At 39.6% G+C, this 27,669-nt stretch overlaps 5 protein-coding genes and 1 pseudogene across 6 annotated transcripts; 1 reads left to right on the forward strand and 5 right to left on the reverse strand.

Annotated features, from left to right (window-relative positions):
* Positions 1-1,987: 1,987 nt before the first annotated feature.
* On the reverse strand, positions 1,988-7,360 carry LOC125223426 (ATP-dependent zinc metalloprotease FTSH 8, mitochondrial-like). The gene is made up of 8 exons (XM_048126570.2): positions 7,136-7,360; positions 6,823-7,024; positions 6,680-6,751; positions 6,398-6,534; positions 3,980-4,471; positions 3,085-3,852; positions 2,753-2,980; positions 1,988-2,666 (listed from the first exon to the last, which is right to left on the reverse strand). The coding sequence occupies exons 1-8, from the start codon at positions 7,184-7,186 to the stop codon at positions 2,169-2,171; spliced, it is 2,448 nt and encodes an 815-aa protein (XP_047982527.1). The 5' UTR covers positions 7,187-7,360; the 3' UTR covers positions 1,988-2,168.
* Positions 7,361-7,876: 516 nt separating this feature from the next.
* On the forward strand, positions 7,877-9,562 carry LOC125223428 (UDP-glucose iridoid glucosyltransferase-like). The gene is made up of 2 exons (XM_048126573.2): positions 7,877-8,479; positions 8,560-9,562. Exons 1-2 carry the CDS (start codon positions 8,026-8,028, stop codon positions 9,447-9,449), a joined length of 1,344 nt encoding a protein of 447 aa, XP_047982530.1. The 5' UTR covers positions 7,877-8,025; the 3' UTR covers positions 9,450-9,562.
* Positions 9,563-9,682: 120 nt separating this feature from the next.
* LOC125223429 (UDP-glucose iridoid glucosyltransferase-like) lies at positions 9,683-11,334 on the reverse strand. Its single transcript, XM_048126574.2, has 2 exons — positions 10,752-11,334; positions 9,683-10,631 (listed from the first exon to the last, which is right to left on the reverse strand). The coding sequence occupies exons 1-2, from the start codon at positions 11,215-11,217 to the stop codon at positions 9,754-9,756; spliced, it is 1,344 nt and encodes a 447-aa protein (XP_047982531.1). The 5' UTR covers positions 11,218-11,334; the 3' UTR covers positions 9,683-9,753.
* A 1,167-nt stretch (positions 11,335-12,501) lies between these two features.
* LOC125223430 (tubulin beta-2 chain-like) lies at positions 12,502-14,657 on the reverse strand. The gene is made up of 3 exons (XM_048126575.2): positions 14,201-14,657; positions 13,566-13,835; positions 12,502-13,459 (listed from the first exon to the last, which is right to left on the reverse strand). Exons 1-3 carry the CDS (start codon positions 14,592-14,594, stop codon positions 12,783-12,785), a joined length of 1,341 nt encoding a protein of 446 aa, XP_047982532.1. The 5' UTR covers positions 14,595-14,657; the 3' UTR covers positions 12,502-12,782.
* Positions 14,658-20,517: 5,860 nt separating this feature from the next.
* On the reverse strand, positions 20,518-22,686 carry LOC125223433 (uncharacterized; annotated as a pseudogene). The gene is made up of 3 exons (XR_016134704.1): positions 22,145-22,686; positions 21,693-22,045; positions 20,518-21,353 (listed from the first exon to the last, which is right to left on the reverse strand). The product of XR_016134704.1 is annotated as an uncharacterized LOC125223433 (transcript).
* A 637-nt stretch (positions 22,687-23,323) lies between these two features.
* Positions 23,324-27,655, reverse strand: LOC125223427 (beta-galactosidase 3-like). Its single transcript, XM_048126572.2, has 18 exons — positions 27,443-27,655; positions 27,283-27,378; positions 27,085-27,197; positions 26,927-26,993; positions 26,733-26,825; positions 26,480-26,623; positions 26,302-26,390; positions 26,102-26,207; positions 25,682-25,769; positions 25,481-25,599; positions 25,210-25,374; positions 24,841-25,019; positions 24,644-24,753; positions 24,454-24,563; positions 24,243-24,353; positions 24,042-24,155; positions 23,675-23,877; positions 23,324-23,590 (listed from the first exon to the last, which is right to left on the reverse strand). Exons 1-18 carry the CDS (start codon positions 27,602-27,604, stop codon positions 23,473-23,475), a joined length of 2,187 nt encoding a protein of 728 aa, XP_047982529.1. The 5' UTR covers positions 27,605-27,655; the 3' UTR covers positions 23,324-23,472.
* Positions 27,656-27,669: the final 14 nt, after the last annotated feature.

The following is a 27,669-nucleotide window of genomic DNA, read 5'->3' on the forward strand; positions in this document are numbered from 1 at the left end:
TGCTCTCTAATCGCATTCCGGTTGATGCTAAGCTTCAATGGAGGAAGATCTCTCTTGCGTCAAAGTGTTGCTGTTGCAAGGATAATCCGGATTGCGAGACACTCTCCCACTTGTTCATTCTTGGTGAAGGGGCATCGGAAGTCTGGAAAAACTTTGACACCTGGTTCGAGGGACATGGATACCCGCTCCGACAAACTGACTCTATTCCATCTAGACTCGAAAAGTGGGGCAAGAGAATGCGGCAAACGGCAAAGACACACCTCTCGCGGATCATGCCATGCCTCATCACCCGGTTTTTGTGGTCCGAGAGAAACAACTGTAGACATAACGCAACGCAATTCCAAGGGCGTAACGTTATTTGGCAGGTGCAAATGCATATTCAAAAACTCATCACCAAGCGCATCCTTGGGGACAAAAACTGGAGAGGATGCAACCTCAAATCCCTTCGGAGAGCGCGAGTAGAAGACAGACGAGTTCCCCCCAGCCCCATCATTATCAAATGGAGACCACCGGAGATGCCTTGGGTTAAGCTTAACATCAAAGGAGTTTACATCACTTCATCGAACAGGCGGCGGGCGGGGGCCTAATCAGAGGTACTAACGGAAGAATGATCACAGCCTTCACACTCCCCCTCCGAGCCTTCTCCCACCTTGATGCGGACTTACAAGTGGCGGCTCGTGGGATCAGCATAGCACGACAGCATAATCCCAGCATCTGGATTGAAATGGATTCGGCCCAAACAGTGACACTTCTTCAAGGAGGAGAGTTGGGACCGGCGGCCACTAGACACAAAGTGGCCAGGATTAGAACTATGAGTAGAGGGCTCAACCTGTGGTTCTCTTTCATCCACCGTGAAGGCAACAAATCGGCTGGAGAATTGGCAAAACGGGGAATCACTTCAACCAGCGAAGAGATATTGGATGAAACCACATGCCCCAACCTCATTCGGGCGATGGTAAGGTTGGAACGTCTTGTTGTTCCTAACCTACGATGTGTACAAATTGACTCCGGCTAAGGAGGCCTCCGTGACCTCGGTGTCTGCTGGAGTCCCCAGAGCTAGGAGTTTGTGAGAAAGATAATTCTAGAAAAATCTGCAACCCACCTGTTTGGGAGAGTAGGTTGTGGTCCACCACTTGGTTTCGGACCGCTTTCTACTCTCACCCCCCTTCCAGGCTCGTCTCTTTTGGGCGCTGTCCTTGTATTGTTAGCTCTTCCAGGCATGTCACTTTTGGACGTGGCCAAGCACTATATCAACCCGATTTCTAATATATAGGGATGAGGGACCCACGAACCCTCCATCGTCTGGTGTTTAAAAAAAATGTCTTAAGCACTTGTGGTTCAATGAAAAAATTGAAATGCTTTCAAGTGATATAAATGTAAAACAGAGCAAAAAATGATTGGAAATAGTAAAAAAAAAATACATTTGAAATGTGACCCCTAAATTTAGATCCCTCTAGAGATACTTTTTGAACTAAGACATCTGAGATGTTCGAAGTGCATCATCCAGATTCTTATTTTATAGTTCACTCTAAGATTAAATAGTATAGTATATGTTAAAACTAAAAGTGTTTGGTAGGTTAAATTATTGGACAATTTAAACTTTAAAATTATATTTTCACTTAAAATGTATGAGTATATGCCTCTAAATTCTCAATCTTTCGTCAATTTTGATTTTTCATACTCACTTTAAAATCTGTTTATAAATTGTAGTATACTAAATTACTTTATTTGTTTTGATTTTGCAATCCATTAACACTTTGATGCTAACATGCTAGAATAGCGTACTAATAAGTCGGTTGACTAGATCATAAGCGGTTAATTTATATATTCAATTTTTTGTCAATATTTTATTATTTTAGATCGGAAATTAATTTTATGCCTAAAGTTTATTTATGTTTTTATCTAACAGCTCTAACACATCCACACCACGCTCATCAATATTTGTATTTTAACTAATAAATGTTAAAACTATAAAATGAGAACTTAGTCGCGCAAAATAAATGGCTGCATTTTATTTATAGCTACCGACCATAAAACTTGAAAGAATCAGTTCATGAATTTTTTAAGCAAAGAGACCAACAATTCTTTCTCCTATAACCAATCCTTTCCTACGTCCATTGTATTCCTATTATTTCCATTCTACCTACCTATTTGTGATCATCAAAATACTACCTCGGGACAGCCTCAGGCGCAGCTCCACCGTGGCCTCCTCCTGTACTCGGCTCCTTCTTCCCGTCGCCTCCTTCCGTACACTGCTCCTCCCTCTTCCCATCTTCGGCTAGGACCCCATCCTCGTACCTGTCGTGGTTTGACCTCTCAGCTGGTTGGAAGGGCCTCTCACCGAGCACACACACCATGTCATCCTGGTGAAGAGTCTCCTTCTCAAGCAATAGCTCGGCAACCTTGGCAACCTGCTCCTTATGTTCCTCGATCAATTGAAGCGTTCGGTTGTATGCCTTTGCAACCATTTCCCGGACTTCAGTGTCTATGAGATTAGCTGTTTTGCTGCTATATGGTTTGGTCATCCCAAATCCATCACCTCTATTAGGGAAAGAGAGAAGACCAACTTTCTTGCTGAAACCATACACTGCCACTTGATCATAAGTCATCTTCGTCACTCTCTCCAAATCATTCTGTGCTCCCGTCGATATTTTCCCCAGCAGCACCTACCGCCAGACGAGGAACAGTTGCACCTTAGATAAACTTACAGTAACATAGAATAACAAATCTCCCGAGCATACAAGTGGCTAACCTGTTCTGCCGCACGTCCACCAAGAGCCATGCAAGTTAGATCAAAAAGCTGCTCTTCCGTCGCCAGAAGATTCTCGTTAGGTATATATTGTGCAAAGCCAAGTGCAGCAACGCCACGAGGAATAATTGTTACTTTCAACAGAGGTTCTGCATGTTCTAGAAACCAGCCAACCACAGCGTGACCTGATTCATGGTAGGCCACAGTCCGCCGTTCAATTTTACTTACGACCTGTTCAAGGAACAGAAAAGGCATGTAAGTTATGATCGTCCTATTTTCTATTATCATGGAACAGGACGAAAACATCAAGTCGATATCAGCAATTTCCAACTTACCATGTTTTTCTTCTCAAGACCACCAACTATTCTGTCTATGGCTGAATCAAAGTGTTCCATTTTCACCTTTGGTTCATCAGATCTAGCAGCAATTAGAGCAGCTTCATTGCAAACATTAGCAATATCTGCACCTGCGAATCCAGGAGTGAGGGTAGCTAGTCTCTTAGAGAAGAAAGCGGGATCATTATCAAGTTTAATCTTCTTCAGATAGATCTGGAATATTTTCTCCCGGCCCTTGACATCAGGTTTGTCTATGCTAATTTGGCGATCAAACCGACCAGGCCTCAACAAGGCATTGTCTAAGATATCTGGTCTATTAGTGCCAGCAAGAACAACGACTCCAGATGTTGTTGAAAATCCATCCATTTCCACAAGTAACTGGTTAAGAGTGTTTTCACGCTCACTATGGGAACCAGAAGACCTCCCACGTCCCCTTGCCCTACCAATTGCATCAATTTCATCTATGAATATGATACTAGGTGCGCACCGTCTTGCCTCCTGGAACAAACTTCTAACCCTCGAGGGCCCAACTCCCACAAACATCTCCATGAAATCAGAACCAGATATAGACAGAAAAGGCACGCCAGATTCACCAGCTGTTGCTTTTGCTAGGAGTGTTTTACCTGTCCCGGGAGGTCCAACCAATAGAGCTCCTTTAGGGATTTTAGCCCCCAGTTCCTCGTACTTCTTTGGGTTCTTTAGGAAGTGAACAAACTCCATAATCTCTTGCTTTGCTTCATCACAACCCGCAACATCCTTGAAGAATATCTGGAATACAGAAAAGAGAAAGTTAAAAGACTCAGAACCATAGTGTTTACTGGCTTTTTGAAATGAAAATGGGATAGCAAATGAAAAGCAAGCAGACCATTCTTATCAACAAAACTTAAGGTCAAACCTTATTTTTTGCATTCTTATCCATCTTTGTAAAGTGAGCTTTTCCAATGTTAAATATTCCCCGACCACCCTTTCCGCCACCACCTACTCCGAATCCACCTTGCATTTTTCGTCTCAAAGAAAGTATTACCAAAACCAAAAATGTGATGGTCGGGGACATTAACAAGTCTAGAAAGTGGTCCTCTTCAGAAACATAAGTCACGGGTACATAATCATGTGGATCTATGCCCAATGCTTCTTGGGCTTCGTCCAATTTTTCTTCAAATGTTTCAACACTTCCAATGTTGAAGCGGTACTTATAGTTACTTGGTTTTGCTATTGGAGGTGAGGTCCTAATCGGAGTACTACCCTCAGATCCTTCAGTTGAATCATGAATGGTATGATTCTGCGTTGAGCTTCTTACACAAACTTTGGCGACAGATTTATTTGCAATAACAATATGATCGACCAAACCTGGTTCAAGAAGCTTATTTTTGAACTCTTGAAAACTAATCTGCAAGTTGATAATCCAATGAATGATAAGTTAATCCATTAAGATACTGGCAAAATCCCACATCATTGAACCAAAAAGACAAAAAAATAAGAAAAGAAAATACTAACTTTTATGATACAACCCCTAAAAGTAGGTCACCTAAATTTGCATGACAGACTGCAACCAAAAGTACTAGACTGGTTGAGGAACATAATTAGGAAACATGTATCGTTGAAGAAATATATTTTGTCAATTCACCTAAAAGCAGAGTAATTGGAGATATGGTAAAAAGATTTTTTGGCACGAGTCCCTGTGTTATATGAATTCTGTGAGAAATTGATAAATATAGATGCAAATATTGTCAATCAGAACTTTTCCTTCTTAATGCAATTTATGTTAAACTTGGGTGATAGTAAGGACTTAAGAAATTTATGAACAATAGTACTCCTACCAGGCAAAGTTTTTGCCTATAGTGAAAACAACTAACAACTTGCACTTGGAGGAGGGGAAGAACCAAGAAAGAATATCTACCAAGATTTTTCAAGGGTCCACCTTAAAAACTAGAGTAACCCGCCAAATGAAGGGGATAAAAACGTTGAAAAAATATTAAAAATTGTACAAAAAAAACTCTGAAACATGTCTAACAAAACCTACATTAGGTAGCTTAAAGAGTAATTCTTGTTTAGTATAACATGATAACATTAGATAATACGCAGTACATTAGCATTGAGAATAATAGGACTTCATAAGATCAAGAAACTCTTCCTCCAAACAAGTTGTCTGGAAATTGTCAATGAAAAGAGCTAAAGTAAAAACAAAAGTAACACGATTCTATTCTGCCTGAAAGATAAACAATTTGCATGATATTCAGGAATTATGATATCAGAAGATTCAGAACTTGATCAACCAGACACTCAAAACCAAACCAAACCAATCCTATTGCACTTAAGTAATCAAGATCTAATGAAGGGGATAAAAACGTTGAAAAAAATCTTTAAAATTGTACACAAAAACTCTTAAACATGTCTAACAAAACCTACATTAGGTAGGTTAGAGTAATTATTGTTTAGTATAACATGATAACATTAGATAATATGCAGTACATTAGCATTGAGAATAATAGGACTTCATAAGATCAAGAAACTCTTCCTCCAAACAAGTTGTCTAGAAATTGTCAATGAAAAGAGGAAAAGTAACATCATTCTATTCTGCCAGAAAGATCAACAATTTGCATGATGTTCGAGAATTATGATATCAGAAGATTCAGAACTTGATCAACCAGACACTCAAAACCAAACCAAACCAATCCTATTGCACTTAAGCAATCAAGATCTAATGTGAAACATAGAGAACAGACACATATTTCTAGGGAACTTAATTTGATTTTTTAGAGAAAGCACAAATGGATGATAGCCAAAAAAAGCATTCAACAGAGATTGTTCTTCTTTTCACTTATGTATATTGCTATTAGTACATAGTAAAAAAAACATTGGCTCAAATAAAGCATATGGTACAATAATTGTATTTAGATATTGTTGAGGGGTAACTAAAAAAAATAATTTTAAATTTATTTTAATATGATCATAAGTGTAATCATAATTAGCATCGGATTTATAGAATTTCAAATATCGTATCCAGGGGTGGCATACTGATAAGGACGGACAACCTATCTGAAGAACGCTAAACTTGCATGCACCCATGCGTACCACCGGATTAGTGATTATAATTAATTTATTAAGTAGGTGTGAAATAAGGGCTAATAAGGATCTAATTAAGATTTATTATTTCCAAAATTATGATTTAATTAGGGTGGATGCATATGAATGTGCCTCTTTGAAGAATCAAAATGTTGAAACTTAAATACCAGTTTCAAAACTGGTCTTGCTATTCTCAATTTCATAAGAACAAGTAAAATTGCATTAACAAGCAAATAAGCTGATTGTATACCTGTATCCCTTCACTCGGCTTAGCTAATATTGCCAATGTCAACGAAATCACCATTGAAATAATGATCATATTTTCCGTACTTAAGTCTGCTGGATCGAACTTAAGCTTAGTGTTGCCATCATCCCCAGATTTATTCCCTTCCTCAAAGAAGAATGAGTTTAATCAGAGAACCCAATAAAGAAACATGTACAGCAATACTTTAGTTGACACAGGACAAATGTCGAACCTATTATGTCAAAAAATTTCTTCCATTATTTTGAATTACTGACTACTTAAACGAACCTTTGGACCCTGACTTCTGCTCACTCTTCTTCGGAATCTCCTTCTTGCCATTGGGATAAAAATTCTCGTAATCTGCGAAAACATGAAGGGAACAAATGAGCTCGAACTACAGCGTCATTTGAGAAAAAAACTGTGTCGCTTACTCTTCTTCTTGGGCGGTTTGCTACAGAAAAATCGATAAATTCTCGGATTTCCAGTGATGTATTTGAAATCTGACAAAGAAGCCCTAAAAATGGGTAGTTTATTAGCTCCAGCAGCAGCTAAATAACCTCTCAGAAACTGTCCATTCAGACCCTCTGTGTTCAAAGTGAAGGGCTTCTCATTACTAGCTCCATTAAACACATTCTGCAAACAAAAAAAATCATGCTAGATAATAGGGGGAAATATCATAGCAAAATGTGAAGAAACAAAAAAGGAAATGGAAACGGAAATGAAAATGAAAAATCAATCACGTACCCTGCAACGGGAGGAGCGAGCTAGCGAAGCTCTGATTCTCGAATAGATCATTCTTCGATTTCCAAGGATTCGCGTGGGTTTGGTTGTCAAAATTTGTTAGAAAATTCCAGAGATGAAACTGTGTTTGAATTGTGATTTGATATCATGGGTGGGGTTTTTTCTGATTCATTTCACAGTACAACATTAGAAAGGTGAAGCATTCTTTTTCTGTTTATGGATTTTGATATTCATACTATATGAAATTTGACTTTTTATAGATTGTTCAATTTTTTTTATTGTACTCCTACTTAATATATTTATACGATCAGCCAATTTTGATATTCATACTATATTTACCGAGATAGGACTTTAACTGTTTACCGAGATACTATATTTTGATATTCACTTTTTGATATTTAGATCATTAATTAATGTGTTTTAGCATGAGCAGTAGTAGTCCAAAAACCCTAACAAGTAACCCAGAAATTCACATTGTACATTTGTAGTCAAGGCTCCTGATTGTACTATATACCAAACCAAAATCCTTCATGCATGACCTCAAACCCACTATATAATGGAGTCTTATCTTAGTGCATATAATAACAATAATTCTAATCATTATTATTCCTATTAGTATATCAAGAAATTCAAATTAAATTGCCGCTAGTATCTCTAATTTCTAAAAGAGGAGTACATTTTTAAATGTCACATGTATAGATATTGCTAGCTATTGAATTTTCTAGCAAATCAAATACCCCACAAAGTATTGTGCGTATTAATTGCTCGACATTCGGCAGATGATGCTGAAACCACAGTCAAGACAAATAGATCTTGTTTGTTCTCATAAGATTCACCGAAGTCTCTTTGGTTAAGTAAATACTGCTACACTATCACCATATCTCCAAGTTCCAATGGAGCAATTCGGAACAAGAAAGGTGCGAGTAATGCTCGTGCCCCTCCCTCTCCAGGGGCACCTAACACCGATGCTTCAACTAGCAAGTGTTCTCCATTTAAGGGGATTCTCGGTCATTGTTGCACACACCGAGTTCAACTCTCCCGATCCCCAACTCCACCCGGATTTCACCTTCATCCCATTGAAAGATGGTGTCTGCTCCCCTTCTGCCAATCTGCTGGACATGATAGCAGCCATCAACACAAACTGCATGGAACCACTTCAAAAATGCATAGTGGAACAGCAAGGCCAAGTTTCTTGCATCATTTATGACTCCCTTTTGCACTTTGTGGACACCCTGGCTCATTGTTTGAAGCTTCCTGCCATCTTCTTTCGCCCTACAACTGCTGTTTATATGCAATCCTATCTCGCCCTTCTGTCACTCCATGAAAAGATGATCATCCCCTTACCAGGTTTTGAATTGTCTCTCTCTATGTATGTATTGTGTAAGCATACTGTGTTATGTATGATCTAACAAGCAAATTGCTGGCAGAGTCTCAGCTTGAGGAGCCAGTGCCAGAGCTTCATCCAGCAATCAGGTTCAAGGATCTGCCTCTTTCAGTCTTGTCCAAGATGTCACAAGTATTAATAGATTTTGTGAAGAGTTTCAGTGATATAAAATCTGCTGTAGCAGTAATATGTAACAGTGTGGAAATTCTAGATGACTTTTCCCTTCAGCACCAATATCAAGTGCCTTTCTTTCCAATAGGCCCTCTTCACAAAATGGCTTCATCATCATCAATGCAAACTAGCCTACTGCAAGAAGATCCTGGCTGCATAGCCTGGCTCGACAAACAAGGCCTCAAATCCGTGCTCTACGTGAGCTTGGGCAGTGTAGCCACATTGAGTAGTGAAGTACTAGTTGAGACGGCAATGGGAATTGCCAACAGTGGGCAGCCCTTCTTGTGGGCCATTCGCCCCTCCTCCGTTGCTGGATCAGAGTGGATCGAGTGTCTGCCCCAAGGGCTGAGGGAAGTGATCCAAGAACGCGGGATGATTGTGAAGTGGGCACCTCAGAAAGAGGTTCTGGCTCACCCAGCGGTTGGCGGGTTCTTAAGCCATTGTGGGTGGAACTCGACTCTTGAGAGCATGAGCCAAGGAGTTGCAATGATATGCATGCCTTTCTTTGGGGACCAAAGGATCAATGCAAGGTTCTTGGTCCATGTGTGGGAAGTTGGTGTGGAGATAGGGAATAAGGCTGATAGGAAGAGCATCGAGGAGGCTGTGAGGGTGCTGATGGTGGAGGAGCAAGGGAAGGATATGAGGCTGAGAGCTGCAGAGATAAAGCATAAGCTTCACCTCTCTACGGTTAAAGATGGCTCTTCTTGTAGAGCATTGGATGACTTGGTTGAGTTTATTACATCATTATCAGCCCCAAAGTGAAAGTAGCTGATTTTGGTTTGATAATGTATTAATTTGTATGATTGCTGTTTGAAAATAATCAATGTAATTGTGATCTTAATATTTATGATGAAGAATTGGCTGCTTTTGGTTCGACTGTGATGAAATCTTGAAATGTGTGCATCAAAATCAGCAAGTAATAAGTACTGTATTTATTAATTGGAACATGATGAATGTGTCTTGTTCATTAAAAAGATTTATTACATTATGCAACAAAATTCAACATGGAATTTATTTAACAGAATCAAAAATTGAAAACAAGAGTTGAAGAGAGGTCTCAGCCATCTTACAAAGAGGCAACAAACTTGACCAAGTGATGGAGCGACTCCGAAGACGAGCCCCCTCGTCCCATGGAGCGCTCGATCTCAAGTTTCATCCCCACCGCTCTCTCCCTCATCCCCCTCCCGCAGTCGCTGCCCATAAGAGTCCTGACGGCCCCCTCAACGCTCTTCTCCCCAACACTCTCCAGCTCCACCCCGACCCTCCACACGTGGGTGAGGTACCTCGCGTTCACCATCTGGTCCGCGAAGCACGGCCTACAAATCATGGGGACGCCCCCGCAGAGGCTTTCCAGAGTGGAGTTCCAGCCACAATGACTGAAGAAGCCCCCCACGGCAGGGTGCTCTAGAACCTTCCTCTGGGGGGCCCAGCCCACCACCAGCCCCCTCTCCGGAACCAAGTCCTTGAAATCTGCAGGCAAGGACTTGATCGAATCCGAGGATCCGTTCAAGAGAGAGGGACGCACCACCCACAGAAACGGGTGGCCGCTCTTGGCCAGGCCGCGTGCCATCTGACGCAACTCCTCTTGGTTGATGGTGGCCATGCTGCCTAAGCTGACATAGATGACGGAATCAGGAGGTCGTTTGTCGAGCCACGAGAGGCAGAATGCGTCCTCCTCCATGAGACTAGTAGGCAGAGGTGGTGCCATTTTGTGGAGTGGGCCTATGGTGAAGAAGGGGACCGGCCATTGTTGCTGGAGCTGCTGCAGCGGCCATTGGTCCAGTGTTTCAATAGTGTTCCAAATCACAGCTGCAGATGATCTTATGTTCATGTAGCTCAGTAGGAATTGCCGTACTGGTTCTGGGAGTTTCTGTGTGGCCTGGACAGGGAGATCTTTGAACCTAAGTGGATGCAGATTCGGAACCGGAAGCTCCACCTCGGACTCTACATACAGAGAATTAGAAAATGTGCAAGCAATACATCAGTGCAGATGTGCATTCAGTATATAAGTGAACGTAATACTAATCAACGAATGTGGAGTTCAGGTGTGCATCGATGATATACCTGGCAAAGGAAGACGTTTGTGTGCAATGAGGTGGAAGAGGACAAGGTGGGAGTGCATGTAGGCGGCGGCAGTAGTCCTGAGAAGGATGGTGGGAAGGTTGAGGCTAGTTGCGACGACGTCAACGAACGTCAAGATGTTATCATATATGACGCAGGCTACATCCTCTGTTTCGAGCATGTGCACCATGTGTTCCTGAAACGAGGGCTGGCAGTTGGCGTTCATGGCGGCCATGACATTTAGCAGATTGTGGAAGGAGGTGTCAACGCCATCAAGGTCATCTGAAAGAGGAAGGAAATGGAAGTGTGGATAGTGGGAGGAATTGGGAGAGTTAAAGCGAGTGTGGGCGAGGGTGATTGAGAAGCCACGACAGTGGAGAAGGGCGCCGAGCTGAAGCATGGGAGTGAGGTGGCCTTGGAAAGGGTATGGGACGAGCACCACACGTCGTCCCCGCCCTGATGGCTCCATCACTACAACCTATTCTGTTGTTGTGTTCAAGTCAAACGGCAGGATTTATCTTGCATAGGTAGGAACAAACCAAGAAATTTGACAGTTGGAAATGTCATCAGTGTTTTGGAAGTATGTTTGGAGACTCATTCGGTTAGACCGGCAATCTGATGGCCTCTTTGTTTTTATGTGGTTTTAGGTATCTTCAAGCCGGTAATCTATTCAAAGTTATTACTGAGAATTGATACTTCTCTTTTGAATTTGCAGGGAATTGGTTATTTAAATAATTAAATTTACTCATCTGTCAGCCAATATGTGTTGAACCAGCACGTGTTTAAAAAATTGCAAGGAAAGTGGGTCAAAAAAGTTATTGATAAATGAGTTCTATTTTTATACATTAATTTTATACTTCATCCATGCTAATTAAGATGACAAACTTTTATTTTTAGTTTGTCACACATAAGATGATATGTTTAATTCTATCACTTGAAAAAAAAAATTCCAGTTAATATCCGCCAACCATTTATTTTTCTCTCTAAGATTAAATATTCAACTTTATCTCTCTATAATTAAATATTCAATGTTTTGAACGCGTGAGTGGATAGTTCATAAGTTTACTACTATCCCGTACATTTTGAAAGTTCACTCTATAAAAATAATCGAGAAAATATTAAAAACTCCATCCATTTCTTAAAAGTAAGAATTTTGCAAATAGCATTTAATGCAAAATTAATAAAATAGCCAGAATTAAGAAGAGTTAAAATTAGCAGAGTACGAAAGAGGAAAAGAAAAAGTAGTGAAATTAATATTAATGGATTATAAGATCCATTTTTTAAAAAGAAAAGAACTTATAGTTTTAGGAAACGAACGGAGTACCAATTTTACACTAGTTTTAAGAAACGGAAGGAGTACCAATTTTACGGCGATTTATAATAATAATAATAATAATAATAATAATAATAATAATAATAATGTAATAATAATAATAATAATAATAAAGTATTTTGCCTAAATGGCAAGACATTTGTAATGCAAGCACATTAAATTACAACGTACTACGTTCATAAAGAATATGAACTTTGGGTTCGACACAGATTTTAATATAAAATTGGTAAAGTAAGAGAGAGGTAGCGAGAAAAAGTAATAAAAGTATTATCAGTGAAAAATTAGTCACACCTTATTAAAGAAAAAAAACTTTTCAAAATTAAAAAGTGCATATTCTTATATGACGGATTAAAAAGGAAAGAGTGCATATTTTTATGAAACGGATGGAGTATTTTGGTAAAGTTAAGCTTGAGCTATGAATTAAGGAAGAAAAACCAATCCGCAATTTAAACTTTACTCGATTAAAACAAAAGTTACAACAAAAAGAAAGAAATCTTGAGTTTTCAAATCATTAGGATTAAACATGGAAGAAATATAACCCTCCATAAATTGCAGAAACGAATTCAAAAGATGCAACATATGCATTTGTGATTTTCGTTAAACCCTGTTTTTTCACTTTGCCGTTGCAGCTGGAAGTTGAGATCACAACCAGTCGACAACAACTAAATCCTAAAACAAAACAGCCAAACGTTTCTTCCCAATCATTCCTGGTACTCTTCTTCTTCTTCATCCTCGTACTCACCCTCCTCGTCAGCCGTCGCGTCCTGATACTGTTGGTACTCCGCCACCAGATCATTCATGTTGCTCTCCGCCTCCGTGAACTCCATCTCGTCCATCCCCTCACCAGTGTACCAGTGCAAGAAAGCCTTCCTCCGGAACATGGCTGTGAACTGCTCGCTCACCCTCCGGAACATCTCCTGGATGGACGTCGAGTTACCAACAAAGGTCGAGGCCATCTTCAGCCCTGTTGGGGGTATGTCACAGACGGTTGATTTCACATTGTTGGGAATCCACTCAACGAAGTAGGATGAATTCTTGTTCTGCACGTTCAGCATCTGTTCGTCCACTTCCTTCGTGCTCATCTTCCCTCGGAAGATGGCTGAGGCAGTCAGATAGCGGCCGTGGCGCGGGTCAGCAGCACACATCATGTTCTTCGAGTCCCACATTTGCTGAGTGAGCTCGGGAACTGATAGTGCCCGGTACTGCTGGGATCCGCGTGAGGTGAGTGGGGCAAATCCCAACATGAAGAAATGAAGGCGTGGGAACGGGATGAGATTCACAGCAAGTTTACGAAGATCAGAGTTAAGCTGACCAGGAAACCGTAAACAACACGTGACACCAGACATGGTTGCAGAGATAAGATGATTAAGATCACCAACTGCAAACAAAGAAAACATCAATCAACAAAGGGAGCCGACACAGCAGTATATGATTAGTGCAAAACGACAATTATAGATTAATCTTCTTGGATAGGAGGAGCTTACAGCTAGGTGTTGTGAGCTTAAGCGTCCTGAAGCATATGTCATATAGAGCCTCGTTGTCGAGAACCATGCACTCATCTGCATTCTCCACGAGCTGATGAACGGACAGTGTCGCATTGTAAGGCTCGACAACAGTATCAGACACTTTAGGAGATGGGAAAACAGAGAAGGTGAGCATCATCCTGTCTGGATACTCCTCCCTGATTTTTGAAATCAACAGAGTGCCCATACCAGATCCTGTTCCACCTCCCAATGAGTGGCACACTTGAAATCCTGCATCGTTATATAACGTTGTTGTCAGAAAATGATAGATGCTAGTATATGTTATCACAATTACGAATCTATATTTATCGATTTAGTAGCCTCAACAACAATCTTCAGAAATATGACCTAATTTTATAAATAACACAGCAAACAGAGAGGTTGAATTCGTTGAGATCTGGACATTTTCTCGTATTCATTTAAATAGGCAAAGCAACAAACATGTGGAGCGCAAAAGATTGCAATAAAATTGGAAAGGGGATCTGGAATTTCAGAAGATGGTTTTCAAAAGCAAATTAGACGAACAATTAATCAAACACGAGATGAGATGTACAACCAGATCGAATAACCAAAATTGAGCGTCGAGACGGTTATACCTTGCAAACAATCGCAGTTCTCCGCTTCTTTCCTTACAACATCGAGAACGGAATCGATCAACTCAGCGCCCTCCGTGTAATGGCCTTTGGCCCAGTTGTTCCCAGCGCCGGACTGGCCGAAGACAAAATTATCGGGCCTGAAGATCTGGCCGTAGGTGCTGGAGCGGAGGCTGTCCATGGTCCCGGGCTCGAGGTCCATGAGCACGGCCCGGGGCACGAATCTGCCGCCACTGGCTTCGTTGTAGTAGACATTAACCCTCTCAAGCTGTAGATCGGAGTCGCCCTGGTATCGGCCGGTGGCGTCGATGCCGTGCTCCGCGCACACCACCTCCCAAAACTTAGAGCCGATCTGATTACCGCATTGGCCGCCCTGTATGTGGAGGATTTCACGCATCTTTTCTTCTTTTTTTTTGACGGAGAAGAAAGGAGAGAGATAAAGGAAATTAAAAATGTGAGGGTGGATTGTGACGAGGGGTTTATATGAGAGAGAGAGTGACTGCGGCTAGATATTTATTTGGTATTTTGAAATTTGAAATTCGAAATATGAAGTTGTGCAGAGTGAGCTGGATATTCCAAATTGTAACGGGTTAATAATAATAGGCAGTAGAGATATTTAATTTTCTGAGATGTTATTTTCCGAATCATTCTTTCGTTAAGCTAAATAATGTTTATTGCAGTTTCAAGCATAAATGGAATGTAGTCAAATTAATACTGTAGGATCCTTTTAACTTACAATAAATATTCTTATTACTCCATCCGTGAATAAACTATTCTTTTTAGTTCTATCCCTAAAATATATCAACTTTCTAATTTGAAAATTCTTTTCCCTCTAATAAGTTGTATATACATTATTATCTTATTTTACTTTATTTTAAATAAATATTATAAAAATAATTTAAAATTATGAATCATACTTAATTTCATAAATAACTATAACTATAATAATAACTATTATATTATTATTGTAATATTTATAATAAAAATTATAATTGTAATATAATTATTTAAATTATGTAACATATAATAAATAATAAATATTATTGTTAAAAAAATATTATTACTATTTATAAATTAATAATTAATTATTAATGCCTTAATGAGATTTTAAAATTATAGTAAATTTTATTCAGTTATAATATCAATATAAATTTATAATTATAGGTATAAGGGTGCGTTAAAATGACAACACCTTTTAAGTAATACCATCCACCATTCCTAGCCAATCATGTGTACACGTGGATGAATAATCAGTTGTCATGTGACAATCATAAAAAATGCTCACGGGTAAATTTTCTCGACCATCAATATCCAATACACTAGACAACAATTTTTCTCGGCCAACAATATCCAATACGCTAGACAACAGTCTATATATTGTTGTCTAGCGTTTATACTATTGTGTCACAGTGTCACTTTTAGATGTGTTGTCATTTTAACACAAACCTATAGATACATATTTATCTATGATTATAATAATATAAATTAATAAATTAAGAAAATTTTAATTGTTTTTATTTAAATAATCATCATAATAAGAAATAAATAATAATATTATTATAATTATTTTTTATTTAATAATTTATTAAGAGAATCTTAATATAATATTAAAACTAATATTATTAAATTAAATTTGAAATTTAAAATCTTGATATTTTTCCAAACACGGGAAAGTAAAGTTTTAGGAATCATATTCTAATGATTCATTTTCCTTACCCACTTTACTTTCCTAATAACCAAACGTGCCCTAAATGTTTTTTCTTCCTATCTCACTCTTACTTTTCCAGTCATGCATTAAAACTCGTGGCAAGCTAAATGCTCATACTCTTTGAGGACGGAGAAGTACTACTTTTATAAGGCAAAAAAGGTCTTAATACACTTTCAAGCACTGGCTGCGGCGGAACAGTGATGCTAACCACGGAGATCAGTGGTTTAGTTGGGATTGCGGCCTCCATTGTCCTGCCGGAAAACAAGCCATAAGGGGGATCCAGGTCGGGCCTGGAGGGGTGATGCGTCGACGTCGAGTGGCGGTCATATTCATCTGTACGGGCTCCAAACCTAGCCATGGACGCCACCAAGTGTTCTAGCATGGTTTTGATCGGATCCAGAGGCAACTTATCCATCAGTTGGGAGATCACCAGCTCGGTCATGGTGGAAGATAGGGATGTCGCGATGATAGCTTCGGTTCTACCCACACCCGGCCGTAGATTTGTCATGAGAACGATAGTGAAAGCACCAATTGTCAAGGGAGCTCTTCCCTTAACAGACATCAGACGTCACGGGCTCTTTCCAGATCAAATCCGAAACTAGGGTTTGCAGAATATCAAAGAGACGGAAAAGTAGGAAAATATGATATTTCTTGATTGATCAATTCATAACACAACTCCCTTTTTATATTCTAAGGACCCTAGATGATTCGACTCCTTTTTGCGATTCGGGAAAGAATCACCAAGAAAACTCGGAAATGAGCTTATTGGGCTCGACTCAACTGTTTAATAAAATAAGTCTAAATAACCGAAGCAAAAAAACTAACAATAAGGACTTGTTTGCTAACTCTGTATAAGGCAGTTAGTTAATACTATCTGACCCCTAAACCTTATCAGGCGTTTGGGTTTCCAGCTTCGTTTACTCAGAGGCCCAAGTATTAGAAGCAGGCCCGTGGTAACTCGTTGTACGGCTTCAGTTTATTTAACAACGAGAGAGGCTTCGATTAATAAAATGAAGGAAGCTCCACACCCAGCAAACAAGGTGGATTTCCTTTTGTATCCCTCAATTGATTCTTCACCATCGAAACCTTCTTCTTTCCTCCTTCAACCTTCTTCTTTCCTTCTTCAACCTCACTCTTTATTCACCACCAATTCATCGTCGGCATTGAAGAGCTTGAACCAGAAAAATTCATTCCAACTCTACATCAATTTCGAGGTCAGTTCCCACAGCCTTCATGAGAATTTTGTGTTCGAGATCGGTACAATTTCAAAATTCTGAAAATTTCGAAATTAATGTCAGTAAAATTGAATTGTTCATGTTACAAAATTTTGTCTTGCAATATGGACCGAATATTATTCACCCAAGACTTCTTCGTCATGGATTGAAAGATCCCAGGGTTTCAAAGAGCTTCTGTTTTCCTTCGCGTTTCTGGGATTAAATCCAATTGATAAATTAGGTTTGGGGATTTGATTTAGCATGTGTTGGGGCGGCTAACTGAAATAGTATATTTCTTCTTTGTTTCTGGTTATTAGGTTTTATTTTTTGGGATGAAATCTGGTGTTATTGAATGCCTGCTTTTAGATGTAGTGGGGCTTTGTGCGACTAGATTATGCGTTATAAATTGGGTTAAAGTCTCCTCTTTGAATTATTAGTTCATAGCTTTTGTTTACATTTGCTTTTCCTAAGTTATGTGGTTGTTCAGACAGTTCGAGGATCATGCTCTGCTTACAAGTTGAGACATTGATTCCTCTTTGTAAAATTTGATTGGATTGGATTGGATTGTTTAGAGATCTGTAAACTTGCAAAAAATCCATGATTTTAGAAAATTTCGGTTTCTGTTGGTTGGATTGTTTATGTTTCAAAATTTTGTCTTGTAATATGGTTTCTTCTTTGAGTTTTTCTAGCTATGTTTTAGTTCGTTTGCAAGTCTACATCCCTTTATTAGCTCCAAGATTTGTTGTCATGTGATTAATTTTTAATTAGGCCATGATTGCAGTTATGTTATGCTTTACCAATAGTGTAGTCTTAATCAAGATTGTATCGGTCTTATATCAGGTCATGGCTCCCCCTTTGCAATGGATGAAACTGCATTGTCCATGTTGGAGGACATTCTGCAGAACTATGAAATTATCAATCTATGCATTGTGTTGATCATTCTAATTAGGCTACGGAATATGAAGTCTAGAAGAAATATGCATTTCAGAAAGGCTTATAAAAATTCTAGAGCGCAGGCCGACTCAGGTCAAGTACTTGAACAGGCTCGTAGGAGTGACAGATTACGACTGCTTGGCTAACCTTCGGATGGACCGTAATACTTTTGGAAGGCTTTGCCGTCTATTCCGACAGTTGGGTACTCTACGGGATAAACGGTACATGGGCATTGAAGAGCAGGTGGCCATGTTCCTAGGAATCTTGGCTCATCACGAAAAAAACCGAGTTGTGAAGTTCAAATTTTGGCGATCAGGTCACACTGTTTCAAAATATGTACATAAAGTCCTCATGGCAGTTTTGAAAATGCATTCGTTATTCCTTGTTAATCCTGATCCAGTTCGTGAGGATTGCATAGATCCAAGGTGGAAATGGTTCAAGGTAATGCCCACAATTGTTTATTTCCAATACACATGAGTTAAATATAATGAGCATGGGTGTTTTTCACCACTGAACTTGTTACTTTTTTGTGTAGGGATGTCTTGGAGCCCTCGATGGCACTTACATAAATGTATCGGTGGCCACCGCAGACAATCCTAGATATCGAACAAGAAAAGGACAAATTGCAACAAATACATTGGCTGTATGTGATCGCTACATGAGGTTCGTATTTTTCCTACCGGGTTGGGAAGGGTCCGCCGATGATGCAAGAATTTTACGTGATGCCGTAAATCGCCCGAACGGTTTGAGAGTTCCAATAGGTAAATAAAATCAACCAATCACCATTTCCCAGCTTCTTCCAGACACTAGTGATGATGATTTTGTTGATTTACTGATATGATAATTTACTCATTTGAATAATTGGCAACTCTAACAGGGAATTACTACCTTTGTGATAACGGCTATGCTAATAGCGAGGGGTTCCTCACCCCTTACAAGGGGTTTAGATATCATTTTAAGGAGTGGGGACCGGCAACGGAGCGGCCACAAAATGCGGCTGAATCATTCAATATGCACCACACACGAGCACGAAACGTAATTGAACGTGCATTTGCGGTACTAAAGATGAGGTGGGGCATATTGAGGAGTGCCTCTTTCTATCCAATCAAAGTCCAGATTCGAATGATTATGGCCTGTTTCTTATTGCACAACTACATCCGTAGTGTGATGTCTGTTGACCCTATTGAAGCACTAATTGATGGGGAACAGGAGCAAGGAGGTGGGGACGATTGACTAAGATGATGGGGATGCGGAGTTTGTTGATAGAATAGAACCTGGGGATGCCGAGTATGTTGATGGAATAGAACCAACAGCTGCATGGAACCAACGCAGAGATGAAATTGCCCAAGCTATGTTGGCTCATGTAAGTGATTTGATCTCTTTCAATTGTTTGTATAATTTTATACTCATATTATGCGAAGCTCTCATGGCCGATTTTTTCAATCTGACAGGACAACAGATTGCGTTAGGGACTTCGATGCTGATATATCTCATATGTTGTTGTAATTTGCCTCGACAATTATGTACTAATCGGATGTAGACAAGATAGATCAGGACCTCAACTTCATTATGTAACCTTATGGTTGACCTAAAATTTGTCTAACCTTATATTTGTGAGTTTATTTTCAGTCCATGTTTCTATTTGTGAGTTTATTTTTCGGTGAGAGTATATCTGTCATCATTCCAGGTCTTCACCATTGGAACTAGAACTTAGATAATTAAACGAAGGATAATAGATAATGTGGAAGTTCACATTACATATTGGACACATAGAAAAAGTAACTACGGATGATAACAGATATTACATGATCAGGTTCACAAATGTTGAACTAATCAGGTTCACAAATGTTGAACTAAGCCAACATTTGATCAACAGTGAACGAGACCTGATTCTTCAATACACAAAACACAGATAGATAGAGACACATATGCATAATCTACACATAACAGTTGCTCCTTTCTGTTGGATCGACGAGCCCCAACATGTGGAGGAGGAACCATTTTAAATGAGGGGTGAGTCTGACATAATAACTATGAATTGTCACAAGCATTGGTGGTGTGAAGCATTTGGTGTGTGGTGTAGTATTTAATAGTAGTAATAGTTTTTATGTTATTTGGTTCTTCCATAAACCAAAATATTATGTCCAACTTGGAGTAGTATTTACAGGTAGTAGTAGTAGTAGTTTCGATCAAATTTGGTACTTCCTTCAACCAAAATTTGATCTACTTTGGAGTAGTATTTGATAGTAGTAGTCATTTCTATAAAATTTGAGCCTCTATGTACTTTTTCGAAATTCTATGAATATTTTGGCTGAATGTAGTGTATAGTAATTGCAAGTAGCTTTGTTTTTCATGTTAAAGTTCAATCAATTATTAAAATGAAACAACAATAACACATTAACACATAAAGTTTATGATTGCAAACACAACATAACATAATCATAGTAGTAGGACATCACACAAATTTCAGAACAAAGTCAGTGACCTCAAATTAACATCTACAAGCATTCAAGTCTGCAAGCTTAACTTACACAATCCAGAAGGTCCATACCTACTTAAGACAAAAGCATAAAGCATACTGCATATAGTTTCATGCATCAAAAGACAAGTAATTAGATAGCAGCATATGCACAAGAGCTGCCACAAAAAATGCCCAGGTGTAGTAAGATTCTGATGGGCTTCCGGTCACTATGTCTCCTGCATCACTTGCCCCACTTCTCCAGTGCGTGCTCAACATACCCAAGACGAGCGTCTTTAGGCATACCTAGAAAAAAGTCCAAACGTTCCACTTTTTCGACTATGACATCGCCAGCCTCGTACCTTTGCTTGATAGTCAGCTCAGGAATACGTCCCAACACCGCGAAAACTTGCTTACGGGCCTTGCTCATGTCGTACTCATACCCAATACGAGATGTCAAGCTTTGAAGCCGCTCACTGGTGTCCTCATGCATTTTGCCAAGCAGATCCAGCAGTCCATCAATTGCTTGGTCCCCGGTTGTTTTTTTCTGGTTTGCATATGGGACATGTGTGTCTTTGGAGGTCTGGTTGCTCCTTTCAGCAGCATGAGTGTCAGAGAAAGTATGAGGCAGTGTGTCATTTGAAGAGAGGTCCTCAGCGCGCTCAGATTGATGTCTTCATCGTCTCCATTGCTAGCTTGCTTCTCATTGGAATACAAGCCATTCACAACATCCATGATCAGTTCAGATCCATCTCCGTTCGCTCTATCTTTCCCAAAAATTTCTTTCCATATCTCGAATCGAGGCCACGATTTGTCCCGCATATTACGTGCATGTTTGTCAGCCTGCAAAACTCAACAAGAAGCACAACTAGTTAGGTAATATGTGTATGGCGCTATCTTAGTTGTGCATGATATAGGTACATAAGCATCACAGCAGCCACAACTACCATAATTCCATACATAACCACAGCAGCCATAGATGCAAACAAAAAAGAAAACTATGTGTATGTGTTTGTGAGAGATAGAATGTAACACTAATGTAGAATATGAGCATATAAAAGAAACAAAACACCAATGCGTAATGCAACTTTAAGGCTCTGGAATGTTGAAATTTCATTTTCACAGCTTTGATGAGAGCTAAGGAATAAATTTTTACACCAATTGTTTTGCATTGGATCTCACCTTCGCTATCTGATCCCATTGATCATCGTCACAATCAATTCTGAAATTGCCATGATCGTTGAAGCCCATTCCACTGCGTTTGAGAATGTTATTCAGTGAGTTGTAGTCTTTTTTCCAAGCTGCGAGCTTGGAGACAATGTGTGGCGTGCCCTTGATTCCACATCCTGGGAATTGAGTGTTCATAGCCTCTTCAAGCTTGCCTAGGTAGCCGCCACGAAAGCCGTTATCCGCTTTCCAGCCATGGGCGACAAGTTCGTGAATCGTCACAAGGAGAAAATCATCCTCTCTGATGGTCCAGTTGCGCCTAGTTCGATCTCCTTTCTGGTTACGACTTCCAGATGCGGACGAGTTCACTGAAACATCAGTTAGTCTTAAATTAGGAAAAGCTAAACAAAATGCTAGCTGGTGGCACATCAAGAAGCAAATGAATGTGTAAGTAGAATAGAACTCACTCTGGCTTCCTTTGTACTTCAACGCGGTAAGCTTAGAGCGTTTCATATCAGACATTGTGTTGTTGTACAAATGGCCAAGTCCATTTGAGATTAGTATAGATATAGATGTGTTTGCACATGCAATTAGGCAAATGGAGTATCAGATAAAACCTTAGGTGAAATTTAGATCTATTCTACAAGGCAATGATGATAGAGGGAAAGCATTACACAAAATACAGTAGCCGATATCACAAATCAAAGTGTAATCAAATTCAAACTTTTGGAGCTTTCTCTGCTTGTTGAAAACCAAAAGTAGTACCCCTCATAAAGTGGCAATTTTTATTCTTAAATACATATATTAGCATCATACACCTTCAGATGTTGTTGTAAAACAAAACCATCTTCCCACAAAATACATACTACTGCCTTTCTGGTGCGACGTTAAAAACAAAACCGGGAAATACCCAGACGATGGTGCCTACTCGAATGAAATGAAGAACAAAATATGAAAACGGAAGCATTAGAAGCACTTACTCAAGGGTTTGCAGGGGGACGAAATTTTGTTCTTTGGTTTGTTGACGGCGGGAGAATATTGTATGAGAGGATTCTACCTTATATTTTGCTTGCTAGGGCTGGAAAGGTTATAATGGGCATTTGTTTAATTTACGGAGGACAAATTCGTCATTGTTACAATTGCCCAGTTATGAAATCATGCTTACCAAACACGGGTTACTCTAGTGCAGCATTCGTTTCAGGGTTACCAAACACCCTACCCAGAAAACTAAACAATAGTTTAGTCAAATGCTTTTATGGCCTATGTCTTAACTTGTGATTGGGTTTCAGAGTTAGCAAACGAGTCCTAAAGCTACGAAATAAATAAGTCTTGGGCTTGTCAATGAGACACGAAATCTCCATACTTGGCCGAAGGCTTCGTCTGCCGTTAGGGTAGTCCGCTATCCTTTGGCGCGACCGTCGGCACTTCTCCTTCTTCAGTGCTGTTGTACACCGGCTGATCCTCCCTTGACTCTGACTCATGGGCTTCGAGCAATGGGTCTTCCTCCCAGTCTGCTCCTCCGCATGAGGTATCGGGGTTGTACTCTTATCAATTACTCTCTACATGGAGCTCGAATTATGATAGCCATATAAATCTAAAGTAGTATGAGATTTGGTGTGACAAGTGGAATGAGTATTGTATAAAGATTTCAAATCAAACGTTCCTCTCTTCCTTACAAAATACATTGGTGTTTTAAAGTATACCCATAATTTACAAAGAATGGAGTATACAATTACAAACATAGGGCTTACAATAATAGTATACTACTACTAGTTAATGAGTCATCTCTACTCTATTATTCATAAGCAAGTGATCTTTTAACAAGGGAAATCTTTGAAGCATCACCACCAATTTCCTCAAAGACTATCAACAAATTCTGGCTAGGCTTCAGCCATGACCGAGGAACATGGTACCTACACAAACAACAACATCATACTTAGAAATCAATCAAATCAATCTAACAACACATGCATGTGCCCCAACATGATTTCTAATACCATCTTTGTGTAGGCTTCCCACATCCATCTAGGCATTTTCCCTGTCGATACGTTCCTTTGTAGCTGCACCCGTTGCATTGCCCCTTCGCATTGGCTGTCCAGTATCTACCGATGCTTTGCCCATTGATCCACGCTTGCCCCTTTCCCATGCTACTCATGTCCAAAGCCAACGGCTCGTTCCCATTTGGTGAGTTGAAGTAAGCCTGCATTTTGTATTTACTTCCATTTTAAACAAGAAAGGAGCAGCAACCATAAATACATATCTTGTTCTTGCTTTGAGTCCAGTTCTAATATGGTATCATAGTAATCCCAAGTCAATGTGGTATTGTTTAGTCCACGTCGTAGTAGCTGATTCTAATGTGTTTACCTTGTACCACGTTAGTGGCTGTTGAGTGTCTACTGCAAGCGATGCTTTCATCCAATCAACGGAAGATATTTTACTTGGTGAATATAAGTCCATGGCTTCTCCTTTCATTCCAACCTAAAGAAAAGTAAAATGGATAGGTTTCTCATCCAATGTTTTTTGTGGATGATGGGAATAAGTAATAACAAACACAGAATCACGAACCTTGTATGACCATTTTTGCCATGACAAGTCTTGTGTACCATGTTCTAGCCCGTGCAAGGAAACAGGTCCGAGGACTCCGGTGCTCCATGTTTCAAAACGGTGGCCTATGTTCTTGATATGGGAAAGAAACAAATTGTGTCGGTGTAATGAAACTTGAAGCTCATATACTATCTTTTATTCATCTAGTTAAGAAAAGGATCAGGAAACAAACCGGCAACCCCATGTTCACACTAAGCAGCTCAATGCTGTTTACTCCCGCGTGAAAATTGACGGATTTTGAGAAAGTGAATTTCTTGTTTTCTTGAGTTCCAAAGGCGGATCCTGTAATAAGGGAACATGCCATCTAACGTTAGATACTGCATTTCTATTAATAAACAAGAAAGAGATCGAGTAAGTATCACCTAAGAATTTTCCGTTTACAAAAACATGCAAAGCATGGCCCGCGGAATCTACTGACAGAACTGGACCCTGCCCTCCGTGTAGAAAAGATTCAGCTGGATTGATCTCGACACTGCACAGAATTGTGAACCATATGAGTTCGATGGGGGTTCTTAAAACAACTTTGGAAAAGGAAGAGATGGTGTGTATTTATTTTTACCTGGTCGTATACCATAGATAGTCACTAGCATCCCTAGTGACATTCAATTGCTCTAAAAGACCAACAACTGTAATTCTGGCATCATTGTCGCTGGAGGATATATCCTCATTGAATGTCTCCCACAAGACCATCTGGACATTCGTAGGCAACATTTTTGGCAATGATGTTTTTGATCTCATCTACATGGTGCAAAATCCTTTTGTGAGATTAAGTGAAAGTAACTATGCAGCCCACAGCACCAACAGACTAATCGGTAATGAACTTAGAGTTTGCAACCTCAAAGGTGTAGAAATAAGAAAGAAATAAGCAAAATATGCTGCACCAGAAATTTCATTTCAGCAAAAATCGAAGGTTGATGATGGGACTTACAGTTGCTGTGTTAAAAGCAACAGTCTTGCAATCAGGGAGTATACTGATCGACCAGGGAGGAAGATCATAGTGCATTTTATTGAATGTCACCCTTGCGCTTGCATCCCAGTGGTAATTCGATAAAAAGGCTGCACAGTGGCCCGACTTTGAAGTAAATACGTGCGCCTGGAGAAAGAATCATTGAGCCATTTGATTTTGAGAAGGCATATAAATCAAAAGTATATTCCAATGCATACATGCTTTTGCAGATCAAATACGAGAAATATTACACCTGTTCATAGTTTCCCAAATTAGTAACTGTGGGATCAGTGTCGACCAAAGTATGCCCACATAGCTTTATGGCAGTATGAAGCTCCTTTAAATGGTTGTATTTGGGCTGTCTAGGCAATCCTACAAATAAGACAGTGAAATGATGGTAAAAAAATCTACATAAGGTCCAACTTGGGTGCTCTAGTAAGTAATCTTCTATTACCGTATTCATCGATTGGAGCATCATAGTCATAGCTGGTTGTAACGAAAGGACCTCCAGCGGTCCTTCCAAAGTTTGTTCCTCCATGGTACTGATTACACAAGTTTAAGAAAATTCACATGAAATCAATGCACTATCTCGACAAGTCTCTCTAGATACATAACTATAAACCGATGTTGATGTAAAACCAAAAATGGAGTACATGTTTTTAGCCAAAACTGTGTATTCTCCAAAGGTAATTCTAAATTTAAAAACACTCAAGCTGAACCATGAAATAAAGATCCATCAAACCAATTGCAATGTTTGTTTATTCATGAATTCTTTAAAACTTTGTGACGAGTGAATGAGTGATGTAAATGCTGAGAACCAAAACTGCAATGTGCTAATCATTCTTGATTCGTCACATAAGATGGATTTAAGTACCATGTAGTAGTTGATGAAGGAGCCTCCTTTCTGTATAAATCTAGCTACAGCAAATGCCAAATCTTCAACCGGACGATGGTGAATTGGCCCACCAAATTCTTCAAACCTTGAGATGACCAAAAAAACATAAACAATGACAAGAAACATCAGTCAGAATCCTCAGTCAACAATTGAAAGGAAGTGGCAGACAACAAATGTACCAGCCGGTCCAAGCCTCGGTCCACATAGTTGGCTTGTACGGTTTGTTTGGGGAGAAATAGTCGCAGTAAAAACCATTGCACGAGTTAATCTGTCGATAAATGTTATGAACATCATCAACACCAGAGCTATACTGCAAGAACTTGCAAGTATGAATGACCAATCGAAAAAATGTGTTACCACTGGGTCTGGAGCGTCATCTTCCTTACACATGACCCAGGGCACTCCGGTGTCTAAGTTGACAGCCATCTTTGCAGCCCAAGACATGTAAGAATGGCCAGCAGCACCAAAATTCTTGGTTTCTGAACCATATTCGTTTTCAATCTACATATGTAACTAGCATACTTGAGTCCAGGCGTTTCGGATTGCAAATACGGAAAATTTGAACAATCACAAACAAAATCGAGCTCGTAAAGAAGTCAACAAAACATGCCTGTGAGAGAATAATTGGGCCACCTTGAGATTGAAACAACCTCTCAGCCTTCATCATTCCAACAATTTTCTCAGTAAATCTTTGCATTGCATTCTGTAACATTCAACATTGTATACTTGTGTCAAGAAAGAAGATCGAGACAGTTGATTACTTCTCATATAACCTAAATTAAGCATATCAACTCTCTCTCTCACCTTGAAAGGTTCGTTGTCGGTTCTGAAAGTAATGCCAGGAACATACTTCAACCAAACAGGGAAACCTCTGCCACCAAAACACACACAACACATAATGAACAAAAGTACTATCACAACAAACATTTTCAGCACTTAATTCATGAAAAAGATGAACAAACCCAAAATTCCATTCTGCACAAACATAAGGCCCAATGCGAAGATGAAGGTAGAGCCCTGCTTTCTGGATCAACTTCACGAACCTAACTAAATCATTTCTTCCCTCAAAATTGTACTAAAAAGCAGAAAGCAAATATCAGTCCCACCTAAGGAAAGAAAGGAATCTCACCACAATGTAAGTGGAGTAGAAGAAATCTTACATTTCCGGGAGAAGGTTCGTGGAGGTTCCAGAACACATAAGTGTCTATGGCATCCAAGCCTCCATCTTTAGCCTTCTGAATCAGCTCTTCCCACATCTACATTGTGAAAATGTTCAGCTTCAAGACTCAAATAAAAGGTTAAATCTTGATGTTTCCTTACATCGGGGGAGCTTCTTGGGTAATGAATGGAGCCAGAGAAGATGAGTTTCCTTTGGCCATTGATGATGAGGCCTTTCCTGTCGTAGGTGACGGAGCATTGGGCGAACTGTAGGAGTGAATTCAGCAGCAGAAACAGCAGAAAACACTTGGGAGGGGCTTCCATATTTGGTTTGCTTGTTTTGAGGAGTGAAATGAATGAGAATGTGGAGATTTACTGACACAAGCGAT

The sequence above is a fragment of the Salvia hispanica genome, chromosome 1 (genome assembly GCF_029641045.1).
Source record: "Salvia hispanica isolate PSC_SH4W2 chromosome 1, Shi_PSC_v1, whole genome shotgun sequence".
NCBI classification, from domain to species: Eukaryota; Viridiplantae; Streptophyta; class Magnoliopsida; order Lamiales; family Lamiaceae; genus Salvia; species Salvia hispanica.